This window comes from Prinia subflava, chromosome 5, assembly GCF_021018805.1.
Source record: "Prinia subflava isolate CZ2003 ecotype Zambia chromosome 5, Cam_Psub_1.2, whole genome shotgun sequence".
Classification (NCBI taxonomy): Eukaryota; Metazoa; Chordata; class Aves; order Passeriformes; family Cisticolidae; genus Prinia; species Prinia subflava.
Window position 1 is genome coordinate 19266650 of NC_086251.1, and position 22500 is coordinate 19289149.

General features: G+C 40.8%; 1 protein-coding gene across 2 annotated transcripts in view; it reads left to right on the top strand.

The window, feature by feature from the left end:
- LRP5 (LDL receptor related protein 5) overlaps positions 1 to 22500 on the top strand; it is a 145413-nt gene that overhangs the window by 66761 nt on the left and 56152 nt on the right. For both annotated transcript variants that reach the window (XM_063398289.1, XM_063398290.1), the window contains exons 6-7: positions 8754 to 9150; positions 9629 to 9800. In XM_063398289.1, the coding sequence (XP_063254359.1) occupies positions 8754 to 9150; positions 9629 to 9800 (569 nt within the window). The remainder of the gene's footprint in view (positions 1 to 8753; positions 9151 to 9628; positions 9801 to 22500) is intronic.

Consider the following 22500-nt stretch of genomic DNA (forward strand, 5'->3'; position numbering starts at 1 on the left):
GGAGGAGAAACCTGGTGTATCAGTAGATAAACTCTGATTGCATTCTAGTATTGATTCAAAGCTGTATTGGGAAGCAGCACTCATGTCCTAATTTGTTTGTCACGAGATAAAAAAGCAAAAAGAAAACTGTATTTGACCTTATTTCCTAGAACCTTAACAGCTGACTGGATATTTGTCTCTCCCTGTTGACAGCTCTGTCATTGAAATGCAACTGTGGAAAACCATGGGCTTTTGGTTGCAAGATGCTTTGATTTCTTAGGTGTCTTCTGTCCTGTGCCAGGTGTTTGACTACTGTAGGGAGATATACAGAAGCTGGAGGACTTTTTCTTCACTCCCTCTCTCCCTATTGTACTCCCAAAGGTGTATTGTACGTCCTTTGCTTATCCAGAAATTGTTGAAACTGCAAGTTTGTAATTTAAAACTGTTCAGTAGCGGGTACCTAAGCATCTGGGAAATCTAGAGGGAAATTTGCCTCACCTTGTTATTTATCATTTTGTGAGCAGTTTTTTTTTCCTTTAATTCATGTGCAGATCTTTGAGTCTGTTTTCCTCTTGCTTTATTTAGTGTCGTATGTTGATGAGTTTATTTGATTTATACGAAAAGATTACATTATTTTCTATTCATAGCAATTTTTATGCTTCTCAGTGGGGACTATGTGTAGCTACAAAATGAAATAGCCTCATTTGGAAATGGCCTTATTTATAGTTTCACTGGATAAAAGCCATTAGAAACATGCCATAAGAATCAGACCTGGAGGGAGTGAGGAGCATTCTTGAAGGTCTGCCACATCATCTTCTACTTCTGTTGTCAGTGGTTTTCCTGGGCTATGGTGAATGAAACTTTCTTTTCAAGCTCTGTTGGTGCATGTTTCAAATTGATGACTACTTTCCAGGACTCTGAAACACTGTCTAGTTAGAGCTTATTTTTGTGGTTAGGGTTTTTTTTATTTTATTTATTTTTTTTTTTTTTTTGGTGTATTTATGAAGGAAATAGCAACGCTATCCCTTTCCAGCTCTGTTGAGTCTCTGGATTGAATATGGTTATATGCTGCAAAAGAACCACACCCTGGGTCTACATTGGGAAGGTTTATGTGTAAACTTTATCTTGCATTCACTGTGTGCTGGGAACATACACAGGCAAAGTCACCAAGGCCCAGTGATAACTGCCTGAGCTGCTGTGGCTTGACTGCTTCTTCCAGCACTGGGTGGCCGAGTCTCTGTTTTACTGCATCCATGTGAGATTGAGACTCTCCCTAGATTTGCAAACCCTAATTTGCAGCTGTTTGTATCTTTTTTGTTTGTTTTGTTTTGCTGTTTTGCTTTTCTCTTGATTGTGTCAGCTCAAAATTGAATTTTCTGGGCCTCCATCAGACTTGGCACATAATAAATAATACTTAAATTTCAAAGCATTATTCAGTTTTCAGCCTCAGAGAAGGCTTGTGGGGTGTATTTATTTCTGTTTGTGTAAAGGATGACAGCAGTGCAGAGAAAACTTAATATGTTCAAGGTCTTTTGCTGAATGGGAAACATCTGCATTAGAAGTCAATAGAAGTGGGATTGTAGAAAACCTACTGTATTTCTGTTCATTTTTAAAATATATTAATTATGTATCTTGTTGAGTTGTAATGAATTTTTGATTCTCATCTCTGTGCATTTGAGGTGTTACAGCCAAAACCCTGTTTAACTGGAACTAGGTGGTAAAATGTGTGTCAGTTCTGAAGTCAGTGCTTCCTTACACAATTCCACTGGCTCAGGGTATCTCCAGCAGAGAGCAGGTACATGGAAACTTCAAAACCTTGCTTTGCAGAGAAATACCACAATCCAAAGCCTACCCTTTTTCTAGCAGTAGGGGTTTCTGACAGACTTTTTCTTGGCCCATCCTTTTTCCTATGGCTTGCAATGAGCTGTTATTAAGAATTCTGTGCAAAGTGATGTTAATTTTTTTTTTGTCAGTAAAGACTAGGAGCTGGGAGTATGATATCCATAGGGTAACAGATTTACCTCTTAACATTTCCAACTTTCTATTCTCTTTCTTTAAAGCACACGGATAATAGACAGACCCAAGGGCAGGGTAAGACTCAGTTGTTCAGTGACTCAGTTGTTGTTTGAGGTCTTTGGATGTAACCTGTGTGTAAGGGCAGCTTCTTTGCTTGGTACAGCAGTAGCCAGATGGCTGTGCTGACCTTTGGTTCTGCTTAATACCAATGCAGTTATAACTTACATTAATGCTGTTTTGAGTAAATCTTCCTAAGAGTTATCTCCTCCTCTGTCAGTAGTAACTTCTCAAACCTTTGTGCTCCCAGGTGTGGTACTGGGCATGTAAAACTGAATGTGTCTCACAGAAGAGAGAGATCCATCCTAAAGCAGAACAGGGTAACTGTGATATCTGTCTTGCAACAGCTTTTTCTGGAAGAAACATTACTTTTGTCCTAGTCAGCTGCTTTGTGCTAATGATCTTATCAGCTGTGCAGTTTAACTAATATTCCATTTGTGGGATTTCATTTTGGTGGCTGTGTGAATGTGTCAAAACTCTGATTTGTGGGTGTTTTTTCTGGTTCAGGCCAAGTTAGAAGTCTGCTGCTGTGATAGTGGAAGAAGTGGAGACAATAGCTTTTCACTGTAACATGCAGACAGATATGATGTAATTTATGAGTTACGTAAGTGCTCTGGTATTTCCTTTCTTTGTCACAATTGTTAGTTTTCCTTATGCTTACTTACCTTTCAATTAAATCAAGTCCTGTCTGAATATGGCCACTCAAAACATTCTTTCAGAGAAACCTTTCCTGTTTCTATTTTGCTGGTTGCACACTCCCACTGCATGCAGTCCGTGGTTTTAAATTGCATGTGCAGTGTCCATTTGGAGAGTACATGGCCAGCCTTTCCCAGCCCACCGCTGTCACGCAGTAAGAAGGAGCAATCCTGTCTTCCTCTCAGACTGAAAGATAAATAAAGGCCTCAACTGGAATGCATAGTGCTGTTCATGTTGCAACTGGCCCTAGTAAGGTAACCAAGGAGAATGTATAAAAAGATTTTCCATTTATTTCTAGGTATTGCTTAAGTTTGTTTCAACTCCTTAAATAGTACTTTTTTTTCTGGGGAGGTTGAGGAACAAGAAGGGGGTTTTACGGAGTTTTGTTGGTTTAAATCCAGTCAGTTTCATGGCATAATTTTTCTTTTGATGTGAAGAATGATTAATGTTAAACCCTTGTGCAAGGTGTCGTAGTTGTTTTGAATATTGGAAAGCTTATTAAACAGCATGGCATGTTACCAGTATTCATATGCTCCATGTTTTCTCCCAGAACCACACTCTGGCCCCCTTTTGCCATACACTAAAACTTTGCCAGGTAATTCACTGTATTGCAGCAACCAACAAAATCTCTTGCTTTTCTGATAAATTTTTCGTTTAGCAAGCGTGCTGAGGTAGCTGTGCTCAAACAGCTTGTAAAGGAGTTGCCTGCAGTCAAAGTACTTCTAACACACTCCTTTCAAAAAGCACTTACCATTTTGTTCTTTGGAGCAGAGCTAAAATCTTTCCTGTTTTTACAGTGTATCTGATTTTCTCCCCACATGTGTAGAGATTTCCAGAGCTGTTTGTCACGAGACTGAGTCTGTACATGCAGGTGCGTGCTCATTCATATACATCAAACTGCGGGATGAGTCCTACAATAGGTCATTGTTCTAGCCTAATTAGCAGACAGACAAATGGGAAAGGAATAGCGTGGCCTTTTCTGGCAAAGATTAACAGAGGCAGCCACTGCAGTCCACATGTTTAGGTTGGGTGAATAAATTGGAGCATTTGTTACTGTGTTATAGATGTCTTGTTACTTGTCAAATGTGAAGTGGGCCAAGGGAAGGATGAAAAAGGGTCTTGTCAAGCTGCTGAGATGGCCTGTTTTGCTGCTGTCAGCTCTGATTGCAGTTAATTTTGCAAATAGAATACAGTTGCCATTTCCAGCAGTGAAGCATGAATTTTTAATAACAAAAGCACAAACCAACCAAATCAAAGCAAGCATGATAGCCTAGCATAGATATTAAAAATACTGATTTCTGGGTATGGCAGGAAAGCGTCTTGTGTAAGTGTCAAAAAAGAAAAAAGGTCTCCTGAACTGTTTCTCTAGGATTCATTAATTGCAAACAGAGTATAGAGTCTTCTTATTTGTTTTTTTGGTAAACTCAGACATTGTTCTGATGCTCCATCCCTGGAAGAGTTCAAGGCCAGGTTGGGTGGGACCCTGAGCAATGTGATCTAGTGGGTGGCATCCCTGCCTATGACAGAGGGGTTGGAATTAGATGATCTTCAAGGCCCCTTCCAGCCCAAACCTTTTATTTATTGTATGTCAACCAGAACAGCTCATCAGCTCTTAGGGTTATTAGGTCTACTGAAAATTTCTCTTGAAGGTCTGCAGAAAGCTTGGGCTGAATAGAGTAAAGAAAAATAATCAGTTCAAAATTGAAATCAGTTGAAAAAGTAAACCAGTTTGAATTAGGATATTTTAAAATACTTTATAAATGAAAATTTTAGATTGATCTAGTTTCTCTTGGTTTTCTATTTATGGATGGCACAGAAAAGTTTTCACAAACTTTTGCTGAAGTGTTTGGTTGCTGCAATTGTGATGTTGGAATAGCTTGCATTTCCCACTCCCCTCCAAAAAAGCTTTTGTTCATTGTGTGGTGTTATAAATGACCATGTTGTAACAGTTAGCAGTTCTGTTGGGAATCTCTTGATCATGTGGTTAGAGAAGGGGCTGCAGTGAGAGAGGTTTTTGAAGATGAAGTTAATTAAATATATGTTATAGCACTGTAGCACTAGGTAAATAGCTGGCTGTAATGTGTTAGGCAGATTCTAGGATATCTAGGATAACACTGGGCAAGTCACAGCACAACACTTCTGCAGCCTTGAAAACATTCCTACCAGCATTAATAATCAAAATACCTCCATGATACAGATAAAACTAATGAGCCAGACAAGCGTGTTTGTCCAGGTTTTTAGAGAGAACCAGTGTCAAGTTCTCATCTCTTGGTGATGTGCTCAGAGCCTGCTGCCAACTCTTTCTCTCTAGCAGAAATTTGTTAATGGAGTCAAATACAGTTATAACCAACTGTAATTTTAAGCTGTGTTGTAATAAAGGCAGGGGTTTTTGCTCCTATCAAAAATTACCACGATTACAATCTATTACAGACTTTCACGTGGAGGGTGTAACATAGTGATACATGCTGTAAGAACATTTTCTCTGTTCGTTTTTCAACGTTGGAGGATGTAGGTGCATGTCTGTCAAAAGTGTTTTTGTGTGATATTTCACTTAATTTTAAGCATCCCTACAGAACTGGCCAGGTAGCTCATTCCCCTTATCATTTCTTTTCCCCCACAAGCCTCAGTTAGAGGTATGTTAGAAAATAGAAGAAATTATCAAGAGGCATCCGATTCACCTACCAACAAATGTCCCAATTGTCAACTACTGAAGATTTTTTTTTTTTTTTTTTTTTTTTTTTTTTTTTTTTTTTTTTTTTTTTTTTGTTCCTAGGTCAGCAGGGAGAACTTTTCTTCTTCCTGTTTATTTTTAGCCACATATGTCCATGGGGTAGAACTGAGGTTGGGAATAAATCTGCAGAAGTGTCTTTGCTTGGAGAAAAAGAACAGCTGAATGTGTTCAGAAAACAAATTGTTTCTTTTGGTTTGCAGGAAGATTCTAGTCATGTAGTTGATTCAAGGTGTCTGGGCTGTCCTGTTCCTGGTCAAAATAGTGCTTTGCATGCAAATAAATATGTGGTCTTATGTAGAGGTGAACCTATCACAGAGCTGGATGAGAGAAATCTGAGTCTAGTTATTGCTGCTGTGAGGAAGTGAAGGCTGTTTTGGTACTACCTGTGAATTTTAGGGGGTGTTAACAGTGTATTTCAGCCTGCTGTCTAGTCAGCATTTCTAGACAAAATCTGTGCCTTAGATTGATGGTTCCTTCCTCGGAACTTGTTCACAGTGAACCAAGGTGAACCTGCAATCCCTTGTATGAAGAGGCAAAACATGCATTTGATTCTTATCTGTTTGTTCCCATGCAATGAGGCTTGTAATGTTGGTTATCCTAGAAATACATGTAATATTGGTAATTGCTGTGTTATCACTTGCTAGGCATGTGTTTGATGGTCCTCTGCTTCACAGTGCTTGTACTTAAGTACTGAGGTTATGATTCCAGACACACTGATATAGGAGAAGTTCAGAAGATAAGGGCGATATAAACTTAAGTGCTCTTGGTGTATGAACAGCTGCCATGCTGTTCCTTGAGTATTAACCTCCTCTCTTGGACCCCTCTTCCCTCTAGGGCATGTTCCCATGAGATTGTTTCAAGAAGATGCCTGAAGAGATCAGTTTTCTCTTCAGGACCTTACTCAGGGCCCCGTTTCTTCCCTGCAGGGTGGTGTGCTGCACCATGTCATGGTCGCTGCAGCCAAGGCTGCCCCCAGCATTCACATCCCAGCCAGTTCTGTGCTGTTAGTTAGTACAAGGTCCAGCAGCACATCTTTTCTCACTGACCTCTCCACCACCGTGTTGGAAAGTTGTCATCAGTGCTGTGCAGGAGCCTCGTGCACTGTGTGTGCTCAGCTGTGTTGTTCCTCCAGCAGGGATGGGGGTGGCTCAAGTCACCCATAAGAACCAGGCTCTGTGACTGTGAGGCTCTTTCCAGCTGTCTGTAAAAGACCTCATCCACTGCTGCTCCTGATCTGGTGTCCTGTAACAAACACCCACAACAGTGTCACCCCACTGGTCTGTTCTTTAGTCCTAACCCGTGAAGTCTTGACTCGCTCATCATCCTCCCTGAGACAAAACGCCATGCATTCCAGGTGTTTTCTTAAATAAAATGCAACTCCAACATCTCACCTGTCTTTAAATGTGTAATCTAAAACCTTTCTGTGTTTGCACAACACTTGGATGACCAGATGCATCCCCCTCTCCATGTTGTGTTTTGAGGCCTGAATTTTTACTTAACTTGCATGAAACAATTTTTGTTTTGACTCCCATAATGAAATATTTCAGAACCATAGAAGCTAGACAGGAAACTTTGTTACATGAGGTATTTGATTCTGCTGTACTTGCTGTGTCTCTCTTGCTTTGCTGTCATCCATGCATTGGCTTTCATTCCTCCCTTTTCTCCAGGGGTTTTTGAGCTCTGAGTTGTTTCTCCTTCTGCCCAAGCCTTCCCTCAAAGTGATGCTGTCCTTATCAGACCTCGTCAGCTGATGCTGACTGGGAGAAGCATTCTTGCTGGAGCCCCTCTTTGTGCCAGCACAAGTGTTTGTGGAGCTCTGCAGGTCTGGTTGTCAGCTTAGGCCGATGGCTTTCTTTCTGCTGGGTTAGTTTTGGTTTGGATCAGCTCTTTGGTTTGCAGCACACAGCCATAGGACAAGGCCGTGCTCTGCTTGCATGTGAGAACAGTGGTACAGAAGTGAGAGCAAGCAGCCCATGGCAAGGAGGAGAGCAGCACTGCTTCATCCAAGAGTTGTGATGGCTTCAGGTAGTTCAAAGTGCTTAAGTGTTATTAAAGTGCTGCTCTTTTAGATCCCTTCTGTCCTTATACGTTGTGCCCTGAGCACTGTTTCTTTCCAGAGCTTCTGAGGTGATATGTGGAGGCTAAACCATGATTTCCAAACCCAAACCCAGCACCCATGGTAAATGTGAATTTGGTGGTGTTGTACACTAGATTCAACTTTTGTGTCTCCAGAACTATGTAAGAATGTCTGGGTGTGAAATATTTCTAGAAGAATGTTCTTGTGAGGATTTGAATTTCTGTTATTCTTAGTGGGCTCAAAGGATATACCCCATGTTGGCCATTTTCATTCCATCTCAGCTGTTGGGGGAACTGGAAATGGCCATCTCCTTGTGGTGTTTGCTGGTCTGGATGAAATACAGCAAATGACTTTTATTCAGGTTTCCAGTTTTGGAGTATTGCTAAACAATAGAGTTTCCTTGTCAGTTTTTGAAATACACAGCTTCAGCTTGGTAACAGAAGTAGGAAAAACCCCACATACATCTTTTTTTGTACTGAAGCATACATGAGTGGATGTGGGGAAACTTTATTAAGCAACTGCATATTTTGGTGTCTGTCCTGTGCACTAATGAAAGAAGCTGTCACTTCAGTGTCAGACAACACTGAAGATGCCATTTGTCCTTGAAATGTACTCTAAGTTGTTGTTTGGCACCCTTTCCACAAGCAGGAAAACTTTGCAGTGGGGAGAAAGAATAGAGGAGAGAAAGAACAACAATGCTATTGCCTTAAAATTGTTTTGCGTCAGCTTGGGCCAAATGATAAATACTTGCTGTGGTTGTGACTTGTTTTCTTGTTGGACTGTCTGGAGTAAATGATTAATGGAATTTGTTTACAAAATACTCCAGTCTTCTGTTAGCCCCTATCGTTTATTGTGCAGGGCGTGTGTGAAAACTTGTCTAGTGCACTGATAGACCTAGTGAGACATTTGGCTGGGCAAGTCTCTATAATGTGATGAAATATTTAGACCTGCACCCACCAAATTGTTTGGTTTTAGATTCTGGAGACAGATTGCTATGGTCTGTATTAGTTTAGACGGCTGGGAGAAATTGCCATTTAAAATATAAGCAAGTCTGTATTTTCATGAGAGCTTGATGTCCCTATTGAAGGAAATCTCCCTTTGTTACAGCGACAGCAGCAGTTCACAGCCTGCTGTGCTCTACTGAGATCTTCACGTCACTAGCAATGGAAATGATGCTGTGAATGCTTTTCTCCCCAGGTGCTGAGGAAGTCTTGCTGCTGGCTAGAAGAACTGACTTGAGGAGGATTTCCCTGGACACGCCGGATTTCACTGACATTATTCTGCAGATAGACAACATCAGACATGCAATTGCCATTGACTACGACCCTGTGGAAGGCTACATCTACTGGACTGACGATGATGTCCGGGCGATTCGCCGCGCCTATCTCGATGGTGCTGGAGCCCAGACGCTGGTGACCACGGAGATCAACCATCCCGATGGCATTGCTGTGGACTGGGTGGCCAGGAACCTGTACTGGACTGACACTGGCACAGACCGCATCGAGGTGACCCGGCTGAATGGGACCTCCAGGAAGATACTTATCTCGGAAAACCTCGACGAACCTCGAGCCATAGTGCTCAATCCTGTCATGGGGTAAGCCTTGAGCTCAGTGAGAGCCCTGTGGTCGGTCTTGGCATCCGCTTATGGTCTCCTGAAACTGAAAACATGCAGATTGCAGGATGGTGTGTGTACTTCTTGTCAGATACTCAGGAAATGACTGGTTTTCCCTTGATTCATCCCTTTAATAACTGTGTACATGAAGGGTGACTTCTAAATACAGTGTTCTTCAGTGAGCCTATACATTGGGTGTTTGGTTGAATTTTGTTCTCTCTGCATCTTCAGTGTTACCCTAACTATGAAAGAATTGGGCCATTGCATATTTTCAGTAGTTTAGTTTATTTACTACTCAAGCTTTTTATTGTCTTTACTGATTACAGTTTGAGTTGGCTTGTTTGCTGCTGTTGGGGAGGCAGAAGGCAAATGCTTGCAAAAGCAACACAGGCCTTAACTCCTTAACTCTTGTCTTCCTGTTGCATGCATTAACTGTTCCCCCTCTTTTTTTTTGCTGCAGCTACATGTATTGGACAGACTGGGGTGAAAGTCCAAAGATAGAATGTGCTTATTTGGATGGCTCAGAAAGGCGAGTTCTGGTGAATACATCCCTTGGGTGGCCCAATGGCTTGGCATTGGATCTTGAAAAAAACAAGCTTTACTGGGGAGATGCAAAGACAGATAAAATTGAGGTGAGTAACCGAGCCATACTTGGGTGCATTTGTAGAAAACAAGTGCAGTTCTCATATGCAGCTTTGTCATGGGTACATTTACTCATTTTTGGAGGAGTCTGTTGTTTCATTAATATTAAAATGATATTTAGCATAACAAGACATATTTGAGAAGAAAGGAAGTACATTCATGTGGTTCAGAAAATTTCTGCAAGAAATGGTATGTTTGTTATGTCTACATTGCTCCAAGTGTAATTTAATTGCTTGAAATCGCAGGCTTTACCTGAGGCTTTTGCAACAAATTGGGACACTCAGGTAAAATTTATTTAAAAGATGTTTTGGCTTGTCTGTGGTGCTTGGAACTGCTATCTAAAATTGCTGGATGCAAAAGACAGTGCACGGTTCATTTACAGGAGCCAGTGGATATGAAGGCCCTGGAAGGCCATATTTCAGGATGGTGGCCAGATTTGTGGACAAGAAGTAATTTTTTATGTACCTATGGCTTTGAAAACAATATAGGCAGTCTGTGCCTGAATTTGAGGAGAGAAATTTCTACCTTGGTCACGGTCTGTGAAATCAATTGAGTTTTAATGTTGTTTGGGGTAGTAACATATGCAACATTTTTTGATAAATAATTTAGATAAATAGATTTTGAGGAATGACTGCTTTCTAAAGATTTTGCCATAAGGAAGAGAGGAAACTAGACTGTCTGCTAGCTCCAGAAATCTAACTTCAGTATTTGGCAGTAACTGAGTTTGATGACCACCAGAGAGATCCTGTCTTCTCTTACCTTTCAGCTTGCAGGACAGGGAACAAGATGCTATCTTTTCTAGCTGGGGCAAAAGTTATGCCTTCTGTTTCATGGGGTTAATCTGTTCAGTCTGTCTCACTTCACTGACAGGCAGCAAATCCAGCAACCCTGTTTGGTTTGACATCAAAGTCTAGGAAAACCAGAGAAACCAATGTAAGGGTTTTTTATTCACTCAGTTTTTCTTCTGTGCATGAAACCTCACTGTGTGTCATTTGAGGTGGGGCACTTCCAGTTTCACTTGCTGCTGGAGTCACTGGCGTAAACTCGTTTTCCCGTGCATGTGTTCTGTTGCCAAGAACAGAACATGCCATTTAGTAGCAGCCACTGTGTCTCAGTGATTTGTTCTGTAGGCATGTATGTATGCTGCATCTGTAGCTTGTCAGAAACAAAATTTAGCTGACTTCAAGTCGAGGGTACATATTTCTATTTTATACTATAGTGGACCCAGCTGAGTATTGGGATTTTTCTTGTTTCCCAGAAGACATCTAAAACTACCTCGAAGCATGTTACTGGATAAATTTAATTTCTGTTATAATCTAAAACCAGCATAGATGGGATGGTAGATAGTAAGCTCTATTTTGTAGCTCATTAGGTAGCAAAAGGAAAAAAAGCTGATGATGGTTTTGGATGGTTTACTCTTTTGCTACACTGCAAGGAGGGAGTTCTTGCTTCTTCTTAAACGATGTTCAGATTTATGCTGAGTGTTCCTGAAGAAGGCAGTTTTCAGCTGAGTATCTTGCCCCTACACAGTTCAGAAAGTTGCACTCTGCAGCTGCATTCTGCTGCAGAAGGCAAAGAAGGTGCTGCCTTGTCTGTGCTGAAGATGGGATCCCAAATTGCTGTTAGATGGTAACTGAGAATCTCTTTCATCACATGGCATGCCTTCTACTGCTTTCTACGTAGAGCAAAACACAAGAGCCAATGTAGCTTGTGCATATTTGTGTGTATGTCTGCTTGGTATTCTGCCCTGGTTTCTGGTATTTTAGATCTGCAGGGAGTCATCTTACCCTCACTAAGAGGGCCTCTTTGAATTTAAAGTTCTTAAACAGCAAATGAACTTTGTACAGATTGGAAATTTGATAGGCTGAGGGCACCTGTCCTGTTTTTCCTGGACCTCAGGTTTGGAATGTCCTGTGGATGCCCCTGGGTGTGTTGATTGGTTGCTTTCAGGGGTGGTTTTGTTCAGTTCTGGTAACACACTGTGACATTAATTTTGAGTGTGCTCTTTCTCAGATAGAAAATAATCTCTGCAGAGCTGTTGAGGACACACCAAGTGTCACCCTGTACCAGGGGACTGTGTTTTATGTGTGCATGGAGAACTTCACAGGGTGAAAGCAGCAGTTACCCTTTCCTGTCAAAACCCCTTTGCTAACCTTCCCGTCTGCAGCATTCAACTGCGACACAAAGGGCCCAGTCACTTTGCAAGCACTTTGCATCCTGAAGAAACCACTTGGCAAGGCTTGTCAAAATTTTGTGTGACAGGAGCCTACGGGGCTTTCGCTGCAAATTTGGCACCCTGTGGTAACATTGTTCCCAGGTTTTAAGTTTATTTTTTTTAATTACTTTGACAAAGAGTATGGCAAATAGAAAATAGATAGCAAATTTTGAGTCGTTTCTGTCGAAATCATGTGTTTGTCCCCACAGCTTCATTACAGGTAAAGGGCATGGATTAATCCAACTGAACTTTGGATTTTACTGACAGAGAAAAGTTACTTTCCAGGAACAAACAGCAGATTAATAAGGATTACAGGGTTCCAGCAGAGAGAGAAGCAAAGGCCCACGTGTATAGTTTCCTAATTCTCCTTTAAAAAAATATGTGGCAAGCTGGGTTTTCCCATGAATTATTTCCTCAGCATTTGCTTAAAGTGCCTAAGGTATAGTTGCATAATGAGCAATTATGAAATTTTCAGCTGCCTGTCATTACATATGCATTTTAGTTGAGCTTGTGCAATATTCTTGGAATAAGTATTCGGCAGACTATCCGTTCTGGCAGCTTCCCTCATCCCCCTCTTCCTGTTCCCCTGTATTGACAAATGCCCTTCGTTTGTTTTTCTTTGTGGGAGATTCATAATCCCATAACTGTCACATGCACAGTAATGTATCACATGCAGTAAGTCTTTGCAAGGTTCTAGGGTGTTTTCAGTTTAAAGTCTAAGTCAGCACCAGATGATGATCATGGAGCTCACTGAAATTTCTTTCTAAGGTGCAGTTGTGTGGGCTGCCCTTGAATTTTCAGGAAAAAACCTTTAAAATTAGTGCGTTGTCGATCACATCCTGCATAAATAATGTAAAAGGATATTTGGAGCAAACTGCAACTGAAATATAAGAGTAGGATTTGTAGAATTCAGTTGTACTGGGGAGAAAAAATAATAATTAAACTAACGTAAGGGTGCTTTTTCTAAACAAGACTTCACATATTACACTTAATTTTCCAGTTATTTGACCTAAAAGATGCAGTATTTAGTTTATACGTGAGACATTTTCCCATAACTGATACATTTTTGTGTGTGTGTTTCATTTTTCAGCAAAGGATTGAAAAACACTATGTAATGTAATAAACTCCTTGGAAGACATTCTGGACTGGTTTACTGAAATAGGCAAATCTTACCGAGAGAACAACTAATTTAAGCTTACTGCCACATGCTAATTAGCTGTAAAAATCTCAAAGCATTGTTTTTCTATAAATATAAATGCATTTCAGAAGACCTACTTTATACTTGTATTTATGTAAATAATTCCCACACTGCATATCTATATTAATATATGAAAACAGAAAAGTTAAATGGATATAGAAATAAGGAATGCAGGATAATTGAAATTCACCTTAATTGAAAGAACAGATCTACAATCTTAGATCTGTCTAAATAGGCAGGTGCATTAATATAATCATTGTATCTCCTATACTTTTTACTTCTGATAAATTAGTAAACTACAAGCTTTCCAGCTGCAAGTGCTACATATCTGAAGTGATATGCATCACATGGTGTTGACATACAATATGTTAATGTTGAGTAGCACATGTCAGAATTGGGCTGGCAAGCCTACAGTTCATACAGCTCTGTTCAGCTCCTTTGGATGCTAGTTCTTCTCCACTTGTAGTTTTTCTGTTTGCAGTGCACTTCTCTTGTGAGTGGCACTAAGCTGTGTCGTTGGAGGAGTAACGTGTGTGCATGTTTGTGGCTGTTGGGTATATTTTTTTGTTGGGGATTGTCTGTGTGGTTTGTGAGCATTATATAGCACTGTGTTTTTATTAATCTGAAGTAGCTGTTAGGCCTCTGTATTGCTCTGCAATAGCTTCAGGAACCAGCAAGCATAAATGCTGTTGTAGGTGGAGGGGGATTTTTTGTTTTGCTTGAAGGGAGCTGCTCAGCAAACTGTATCACATGAGAGCTGTGTTTGTAGCAGTGTCAGAAGACCTGGTGTGTAACCAACCATCTCTTAAGCTTCTGGGGGGTATAATCTGTACTGGTGAGCTTGGGACCATATTTACACCTGGAGCCACACAGCCATTGTAGAACGGATAGGAGGAGTCATTTGGAGGAAGGACTACCCTAAAATGTTGTTACAGGGTTCTTTTCTTACAGAAGGAGTGATAAAGTACTGAGGTGTTGGGGCATGGGTTGGACTCCGTGATCTTGAATGTCTCATCCAACCTAGTAATTCCGTGACAGTTCTTAGACTTGGTTAAGACTGATAACAAATCAGTTATGTTTGCTTTTCCCAGAGAGACTTTGCTGGGATGTAGCACAGACTTTCTGGGAGGGAAGAGAGCTGTATCTTGGACTAAAACCAATTCTGTAAAATTGTGTAAGGCCTCACATGGGTGTGCATCTGTAGGAGGAAAAAGGAAACCTGGCAGCCAGGGGAAGAGGATCTTTATTCTCTCTTGTTTAAGAATCCCCACTCTCTCATCTGTCTGCTGGCTGTGTTCTGCTTGCAGCACCAGACTCATCACCAGATTTGGGGTCAGGAGTAGGCACCTCAGTTCAGACTCCCAGGGATGTTTGTGGAGTCTCAGCTTCCTCTGCAATGAAGAATTTTCTGCTCATGCTCATTTGAAATGATCTTTCTTGACTCATTTGCTATCATAGAAATGATGTTGCAGTTTGTGCAGCCCTGTTCACACCGCTCTGTAGTGTGGAACAGACTGCTGAGAGGACATGCGATGATCTGCAATGATCTGTAATGTTCAGCAGGTCAGACTGGTGAGTGGTTTCAGATCTGAATGGCTTTTGGTGAATTTAAACTCTTCTGTTACACGTTTTTAAACCCTGAACTGTGGGTCAGGATTTCCTGATGTGATACTACCTCTTTCTGGAACACAGGAATAAGCCAGCCTCTACCTGCCAACAGACAGTGCACATATCCTGTTCAGGAGCATAGAGCCTTCTTGCTCCACTCTTCTGATTACAAAATCACTTTGTCTGTGTTTTGCTTCCTGCTTAATTAGGCATTTCAGTATGTTATTTTATACCTTGCGCCACATGAGCTTTGTTTAATTCCAAGAGGGCCTTTGCCAAGTGAGCTGTTGAAGAAAGTCAGGTCCAGTTTCACAGAATGAGACGTTTTAGATCAGAACAGAAGGGTCACACCTTTCTGCTCTAATCTAAGTAGAAAGGAAGTGCTCACAGAGCAGAGAGACTCATTGACTGAAGGGAAGAAGATAAACTTATGAAGGTGAATTTTTTCCTGTCCCTTTTCAGTATTAGCTGCCAGGTGAACTTGTATCTGAGCCCTAAACAAGTGAAAGGTGTGACTCTGTTGAAGAAGAAAGTGTTTTTTATAAGGAACACACCTAGGCTGTGGCTAATTCCATCCTGTGTTCAGCAGTGCTCTTGGAGATACATAAAACTTTCTATTCTTCAAATGTTTCTTGAGAAATTTTTTTCTGCTGTTCTGGGTGGGATAGGATGGCGTGGGATGGTGGAGGGCCCCTGCATGTGAATGATGACCCAGCCTCAATTAGGCTGGTCTTTATCACCTTTTGGCTGAAATGCAGCAGCCCAGTCGACAGGGGTGTGGAGGCTTCAGTCCTCAAGGTAGGTACTATGTCTCCTTGGCAGCATGAGGTGCTGTGGGTATATTCTTAATTCTTTAAGCTGAGATTTCCCAGATAACTAACTACAAATCAAATTCAAGATGCCAGTTCTTTTCTTCACAGGCTAGGCCATACATATGGAAAAGGCAGCTACATGTCTGAAGTGAAGACTGTTGTCTGGGCTACTGTTGAGCATAAATGGATTTTCCACAATAAAGGCGAACCTTTTCTGTAGTAAAGAGAATTTTTTCTTAGAGGTTGTGCTGGGATACTGGATTAGTCTTCTCTCTTTCCCCCTTGCCCAATTTTCAGGAACTGAAAAACATCAAGGAGTTCTGTTTTTCTGTTCCAAGTGCAAGGTTCATATTAGTTGACCTTGTCTTCAGCATCATAAGTAACCAGAAATTCTCAGCTGTGAAGAAATAGAGCAAAACCAGCCCTGCAGCAAAACCCTGTTGTGCAGAAGCATTTGCAGCAGGGACTTCTTGTCCCACCTACATGATACAGGAGACAATGTGGCCTCTCATGTCACTTAATGCACTAGTAGAAAACTTTCAAATAATGTTTTGATTGAATGAGATCCCTTCATAGGATGGTTTTGATCAGATATTCTCTTAAACTTTTATATGCCCTGCTTGGTACTGTATCAAATGGCTTCAAAGTGAAAAAATACACCGTTTAAATATTGCCAGTTTAAATACTCCTTTGAGTCTTTCCACATTCAAATTTCTACCACTATGAACTTACATTAATCTATAACAATTTGTGATTTATTAGAGCTGCTGTATTGCCATAAAAACCTCTAAATCTTGTGTAATTATCCAGGAACTCTTTTGTTTTGTACTTCTCTTTTAAAGGGACAGCTTAAAAAAGAAACAACTGACAGGCAGCTTCTAAATTTAGTCTTTGTGGAGTGCTCAGAAATTACTTCTGTATGTGCAGCTTTTGCCATATTTATCAAGAGGAAATCCTGAGGATGTATTAAACTACAAAGTTGAAGAATTATTTGAGTTTTACATGTTTGAAGCTCTCCTTTCTCCCTGAAGAATTATTTTAGGCTATCTGATATCAAATCACCCTTTTCCTCTTGCTAGGGAGAGAATTCTGCTTTACTTCCATTGTTGGGATCAGCTTCCTGTATTTAAAGGAGGGATTTTGTATGTAGTGGTACAAAGGCTTCTGTACCTATGAAGTGTGGAAACGAGCCCCCCTTTAAGAGAACGTGGTAAATATTCTAGCACAGAACAAGTATGTGTTTTTCCAGTTGCTGAGAAAAAGTTGGCTTCCCTGGAAGTTGGAGTAATTTTGAGTTTGTCAGACCAGCAGGCTGGAGAGTTGAGAGAGGTTTTAACTTGGTAACCTTCTCGAAGTTACTTGCTATAGTGTTTGCCAATAGCTATGAGTGATTTCCTTTAAATACTGTTACCTACTATGATTTCATTTTCCTACTTCTGTGTTTTCCCAAGAAAAATGCTGAATTTGCCATAGAGCTTACCTCTAACCTAGAGAGAAGGTGATTTTTCCTGCCGGGGAGTTGTGATCCCATGAATACTGTCTTACAGCAGTGTTAAAAGAGACTTGTTTCTTTGATGTTTTGAAGATAGTTGTACCAATATGCACAGTTTGTCACCCTACTTTGGGAACTAACTTTTCACTGAGAGAAAGTCCTCCTCCTGCTCTTATTTGAACCCTTTCTTGGTGTTTAGTGACCTTAGGTGTGAACTTCTTAAATGAAGAATGCAGAGTGTTTACCACAAACACAAATTCCAGCCTCTTTTCAGCTTTGTTGGGTCATTTTATTTATTTATTTCACATTACTACAGAGCATCATACTGGAGTATTCCAGCTGGATTGTCCTGAGCAGTGCTGGGAGGGCAGGTGGTGGTACCACAGGTCCCTATCAGCACAAATTTCTGCAGTTTTTGCTTGTGAAACACGTGAAAAGTGGATGCTGTAAGAAACAGGAGACTTGGTGTGCTGGGCTGGCCTGATGAGGTTCCCATGTTTCTGAAGAACTCACTACAAATAAAGGTGTGGAACTTGCTTTTCATGCCACATCTTATTAGTGAAATTTTGAAAGCTGTCAATGCCATTTTTAGACTTGTATCATCCAGGCCTAACGAGAGAGAAATCTAACAGACATACATGACAGCCACCACCAGCCTACCCTAGTTCTCCCAAGATTGCCTGCAGTGGTGGGAAATTTTTCTGATAAATGTCGGTAGTGTGGATGAGACCAAAGGTTTTTGTGTCTATTTATCCTTTCTAAAAATTCTTCAGTGCACTGATGGGATAGCAGTCACTCAAAGGAAGACTTCCTTTGCTTGGCTTGATTGACCAGAGTCATTCTGTGGGAAAGGATGCTAACTTATTCTAAACTGAAGGTGACCCTGGCCTTTTTGTGAGCAATAAAGACATAATAGAGGCCCAGTTAGGGTTCAGCGGAACCCCCACAGCCATCTGCACACTTCATTGGCAGAAGTGGCTTTCACTTGAACTTGCATTTGACAAGTGTTTTCTGTCTCTTTCTCATTCAGAAGGGTCCTTCAAAGCCAAGTAATTGAAATGCTTTCACCCCTCACTCCTTTTTCTCCTTCCCCCAGACTTGCTTAAATTGCAGGGCAACTGGCATTCACTGTTAAATGGGTAAAAATGCATCCACTTCCAAAGCTCACACTTTCTTTCCTTTCCCATAGGGAAGTTTCTAAATAAAAACCCACCCTCTTTTCCACAGTCTCCAGCATCAGCTCCATAAGGAAAAAGTTGAAGGGAAAAAAGTGTTTCTGTTGCAAGACGCGTTGCTGATTTTCTCCCTCCCTCTTTTTTTTTTTTCTTCCCCCACCCCCCTTTTTTTTTTCCCCTCATCAGGCTGGACTTTTTGAAATGAAACACAAATCAGGTCTCTGGAATAAAAGGTTGTGAGTATGCCTTGTGGCATTTGGAATGAGGCTATTCACTGCCTGAATGACTATAAATAGAAAGCAAGGAGCTGCGTATTTCTCAGTTCAGACTCCCTGCAAAGAAGCGCCCTTCCCAGTTAAAGGGTGACTTTTTGAAAGAAGCCTTGTTCCTTGAGCTGAAATGAATTGCTCCAGGAATTCTTCTCCTTGCAGCTTGCATAAAAGGCGTTAATCTCTAATTTATTTCTCCTTTTAAAAGGCAGTGTACTCCATCATAAATGTATATTCTTAGCCATGTTGCCAGATATGCCTGTCTTGTCTGTACAGAGTTGCATGTAAAAAAATTCTGAGTGCAGAACATTGTTCTTGGCAATTTTTGTGCCTGAAAGCTTTCTTTTTGGCTCTGGGCCAGCTGTCGGCTCCCTTTTTATCTGGTATTCATTCTTTAGTGAGAAGGCTAAATTAGCAGCACTCAGGTTTTTGTGGCTTTTTTTTTTTTTTAAGGGATGGAGGAACAGAATGGGAATTGTGATTGATTTTTATAATAAAAGATTTGATTCTCCCGACACACTTGTGATGTTGCCGATGGTAAGAGCTCCAATAGGTTATTGTTGCAGTTCTGCAGACGATTTGTTTGGCTGTTAAAAAATGCTGATAAATCTCCCGTGTTGTGCAGTTATGTAAATTTAGTGCAATCATTTTTCTTCTGCCTCCCCTTTTCAGAAGGACTGTAGTATTGAAGAAAGACACACAGGAGATGGGAGGAAAATGTTTGACAGGTTTGTGAGTTGGCACTGTTAAAGATCCTAGCACTCAAGCTGTTGGATTGGCTTTTTTCTCTTTTTCACCCCTTTTCTCCCCCCCTTTTTTTTCTCCTCTCCTTTTTTTTCTTCCACCCTTTCCCCTTTTTTCATCCTCACACAGTGGTGTTTTGTGTGGTGTTATTTTAAAAGCTGCTCCTTATTTTCTCCTCAGACCTTTTGTTTCACTTTTTTTCTACCTTCAAAAAACTAGCAAGGGCAGCCTTTTTCATAGTCTTCTCTTCTCTGTTCATAGTTTTTAAAGAATGGGTCTATAGTTTCTTTGCATTGCTCTTTCCATTACTTAGGGAAACCTAGTTGTGTGAGCGGTTTTTCTCTTCCTTTGTTGAACAGAGGAATTAAAAGGTTGACAAATACCTTGTTTTTTTAAAGCCCAGTCTGTGCATGGCTTGCAGTGGTTTTTGCATTAGTGCTAATGTAAAAATGAGAGCAACAGCGAACAGGCAGGAAATAAGGGGAGCAGGATGTCAGTACTGTTCACGGTTCTAGCTGAAGGGAGGAAAACCAGAAAAAGAAATGTGCTCTTCAGCAAGACCAGGAAAGCAGTTTTTAAGCGGTCACCAAGCAGACTAAGGAGATAAGAGATTCTGTAATATTTAATTTTGTTGTAATTTTCTAAATTGTAAATTTCTTAGCTTAAAACTGATGGCCAGTGTCACTCAATTGAGTTTTTCACAGCTGGACAAATGAATAACAAACTTTGTAGAGAAATGCAGTCGAGTTGGTCGCTTTCCTCTCGATTCCGACTACTGGGACATCTTGATCCTTGTCATTTCATCATTGTCATTTTGCCTCCTGTCTGTGTTCTGGTTTCTGTCTGGGGTGCTCTGTTTCTGGGGTTCTCTGTTTCTGACAAAGGTTTCCCTTGTCACCTTTGTCTGACTTCACCTCTGATGGGCCTCTAAGGTGCTCTTGCATTTGCAGCTTGTGTAAGTATTTCTGTCACCTTGCTTTCCCTCAGGAACCTCTTGTGAGCCACTGCAAGAACACATCGGGCTGTTTTTCATCTTGCCCTGCCTCTAATGACTTCAGTCCAACTTTTAAGGCTGCCTGGTAGATGTCACCCACCATCCACTCACAGCTGTAAAGTTTGCCTGGTACCATTCCATCTTAGATTATATTTTTACAGTAAATTTTCTCCTGCTTCTTAATTTGAACTGACTTTGCTTCATGGGATGTTTTACCTTTATAAATCTCCTTGAGCAGAGCTCTTAGTTTAGAAAGACAAGTGATTGCTCAAGTCATATTTTGCCAGTTATTCATCTGAGTTGCCTTTGAGTTCTTCACTTGACTTAAAGTTACTTTCCAGCTAAAAAAAAATACACATTTTTTCCTAGATCAAATATTACATTGGTTTGTTTTTAATTATGTTGTACACTAGCTCATGATTATATGAAATTTTGAATCATGAAATTTTAAAATTTATTGGTAAGATGACTTTATGTGTTTAGAAGTAAAACATCATGATTTGTAAAATGAGTGGCAAGGACAGAGTACATTTTTTTGTCCTAGTTACGGATCTGGTTTTATTCCTGGTTAAAATATCAAACTTTTTTGGCAAATTTAAGGCAAGAGGAAACTTTCCAGGAAGGACATCATTAGAGCCTAGGTAGTTGCTTCTAATGTAAAACTGGCCTCCTTTTTTGTCAGATATATTAATATTTTAGTCTTATTTTGAAAACTCCATTGCTGCCATCTAGCAAGTGAAGTGCTGGAGAGGCTCTAGTCACGAAAGCTGGAGAGAAGTCAGGTGAGATCTGTCTGTAGGAGAGGAGAACTGGTTTTTGTTCCTCTTCCCTGGGGTTTCTCCTTTTCAGGCTGGTTCAAGCAGTGAGGCTGTGGGCCCAGCTACCCTGCTCTCACCTTGCATTCCTGTAGCCTGTCCATCTGCTTAAGGCCCCAGCAGTTAATACAGATCTACATGAGCAAAGTCCCCACTCAAACCCCATGCCTCTTGAACACATCTCAGAATGGATCTTTGTTTTATCAGATAATCACAATTAACAAACTCCATGCATCAATTTTGCAAATGTCTGTGATGAAAGAGCTGATTTGGTTTTAGGTCTTGCTTCCCTTAGCATTTAGAAGGGTTTTACAAATTGTGTTCCAACAGTGTGGATGGTCACTCCTCTAATTTACCTTCTGGTCCTCTCTGCTCTCACATGTGAGGGTTCCTTAACCCAGAAACCATGGCTATTTGTCTCATCCAAGTTCTGTGCTACCTTTGAACAAAAGTGATGTAATTGCTTTTTCCAGTGAGGTAAGATATAAATAAAAATGTTTCTTGTATTTTAACACTGTTTTTACTGAATTGTTCTGTGTTCCTTTGGTTTTGTCTTTGCTTTACTTTTCTTCACTCTGACCCTGTGAGGTGGCAGTATTCTTAGCTGTCACAGATCCAGCTGCATTCCTGTAGGAGGCAGAAGGTTTCTGTGTCTTGTGTGTAACCAAGAAGACCCCTATTCACCTTGGCCACATCTGGAGGCGTGGTACTGTTTGAGGTGATACAGAAAATTCTTTCTGAAGAGGTGCTTGATGTGCCTTGTATGTGTATGCAGACTCAGAAGGATCTGGGGTTGGGAAGGAATATTCCCTATCATTTGCTGTCCAGCCTGATAAATGGTCCTGTTCCTGTCAGCACAGTATAGAACTGGGAGCTGTGCATCTTTGTGGCACTGTAGGTGTCATCCATTTTGCCTGTGGGATGAGGATGGGTGATACTCAGTGCCACCAGAGGGACCTCAGTGTGGAGCAGTGTATGAATGAACCTGGACCCCATGTTCTTAAATGGCTTTGAGATGGACATTTGTGAACCATTTAATGAATTGGTGATTTGGCAGGTGTCAGGTTTTTTCATTGCAAGGGAAAGCAGTTGTGTTTCTCGTACAAAAAACAGTTCTGTGCTTTCCACTGATAAATGCTGTTGTCATGCAGCAATATCCTACATATACCTTGTTCTAATTGTATAACCCTTTCTGAACACTGCCATTTCTGGTGCAGGTTCATCCTCACTGGGAGTAACAGAACTGCCCAAGTTTGTTGTCAGATCAGAATATTAATGGGTGGCATATTATTAAATCAAATCAGTAAAAATGGTTTAAAGAGAAGCTGCAACCAGCAGCTGAATGTAGAACAAGTACTCCCTGCATGT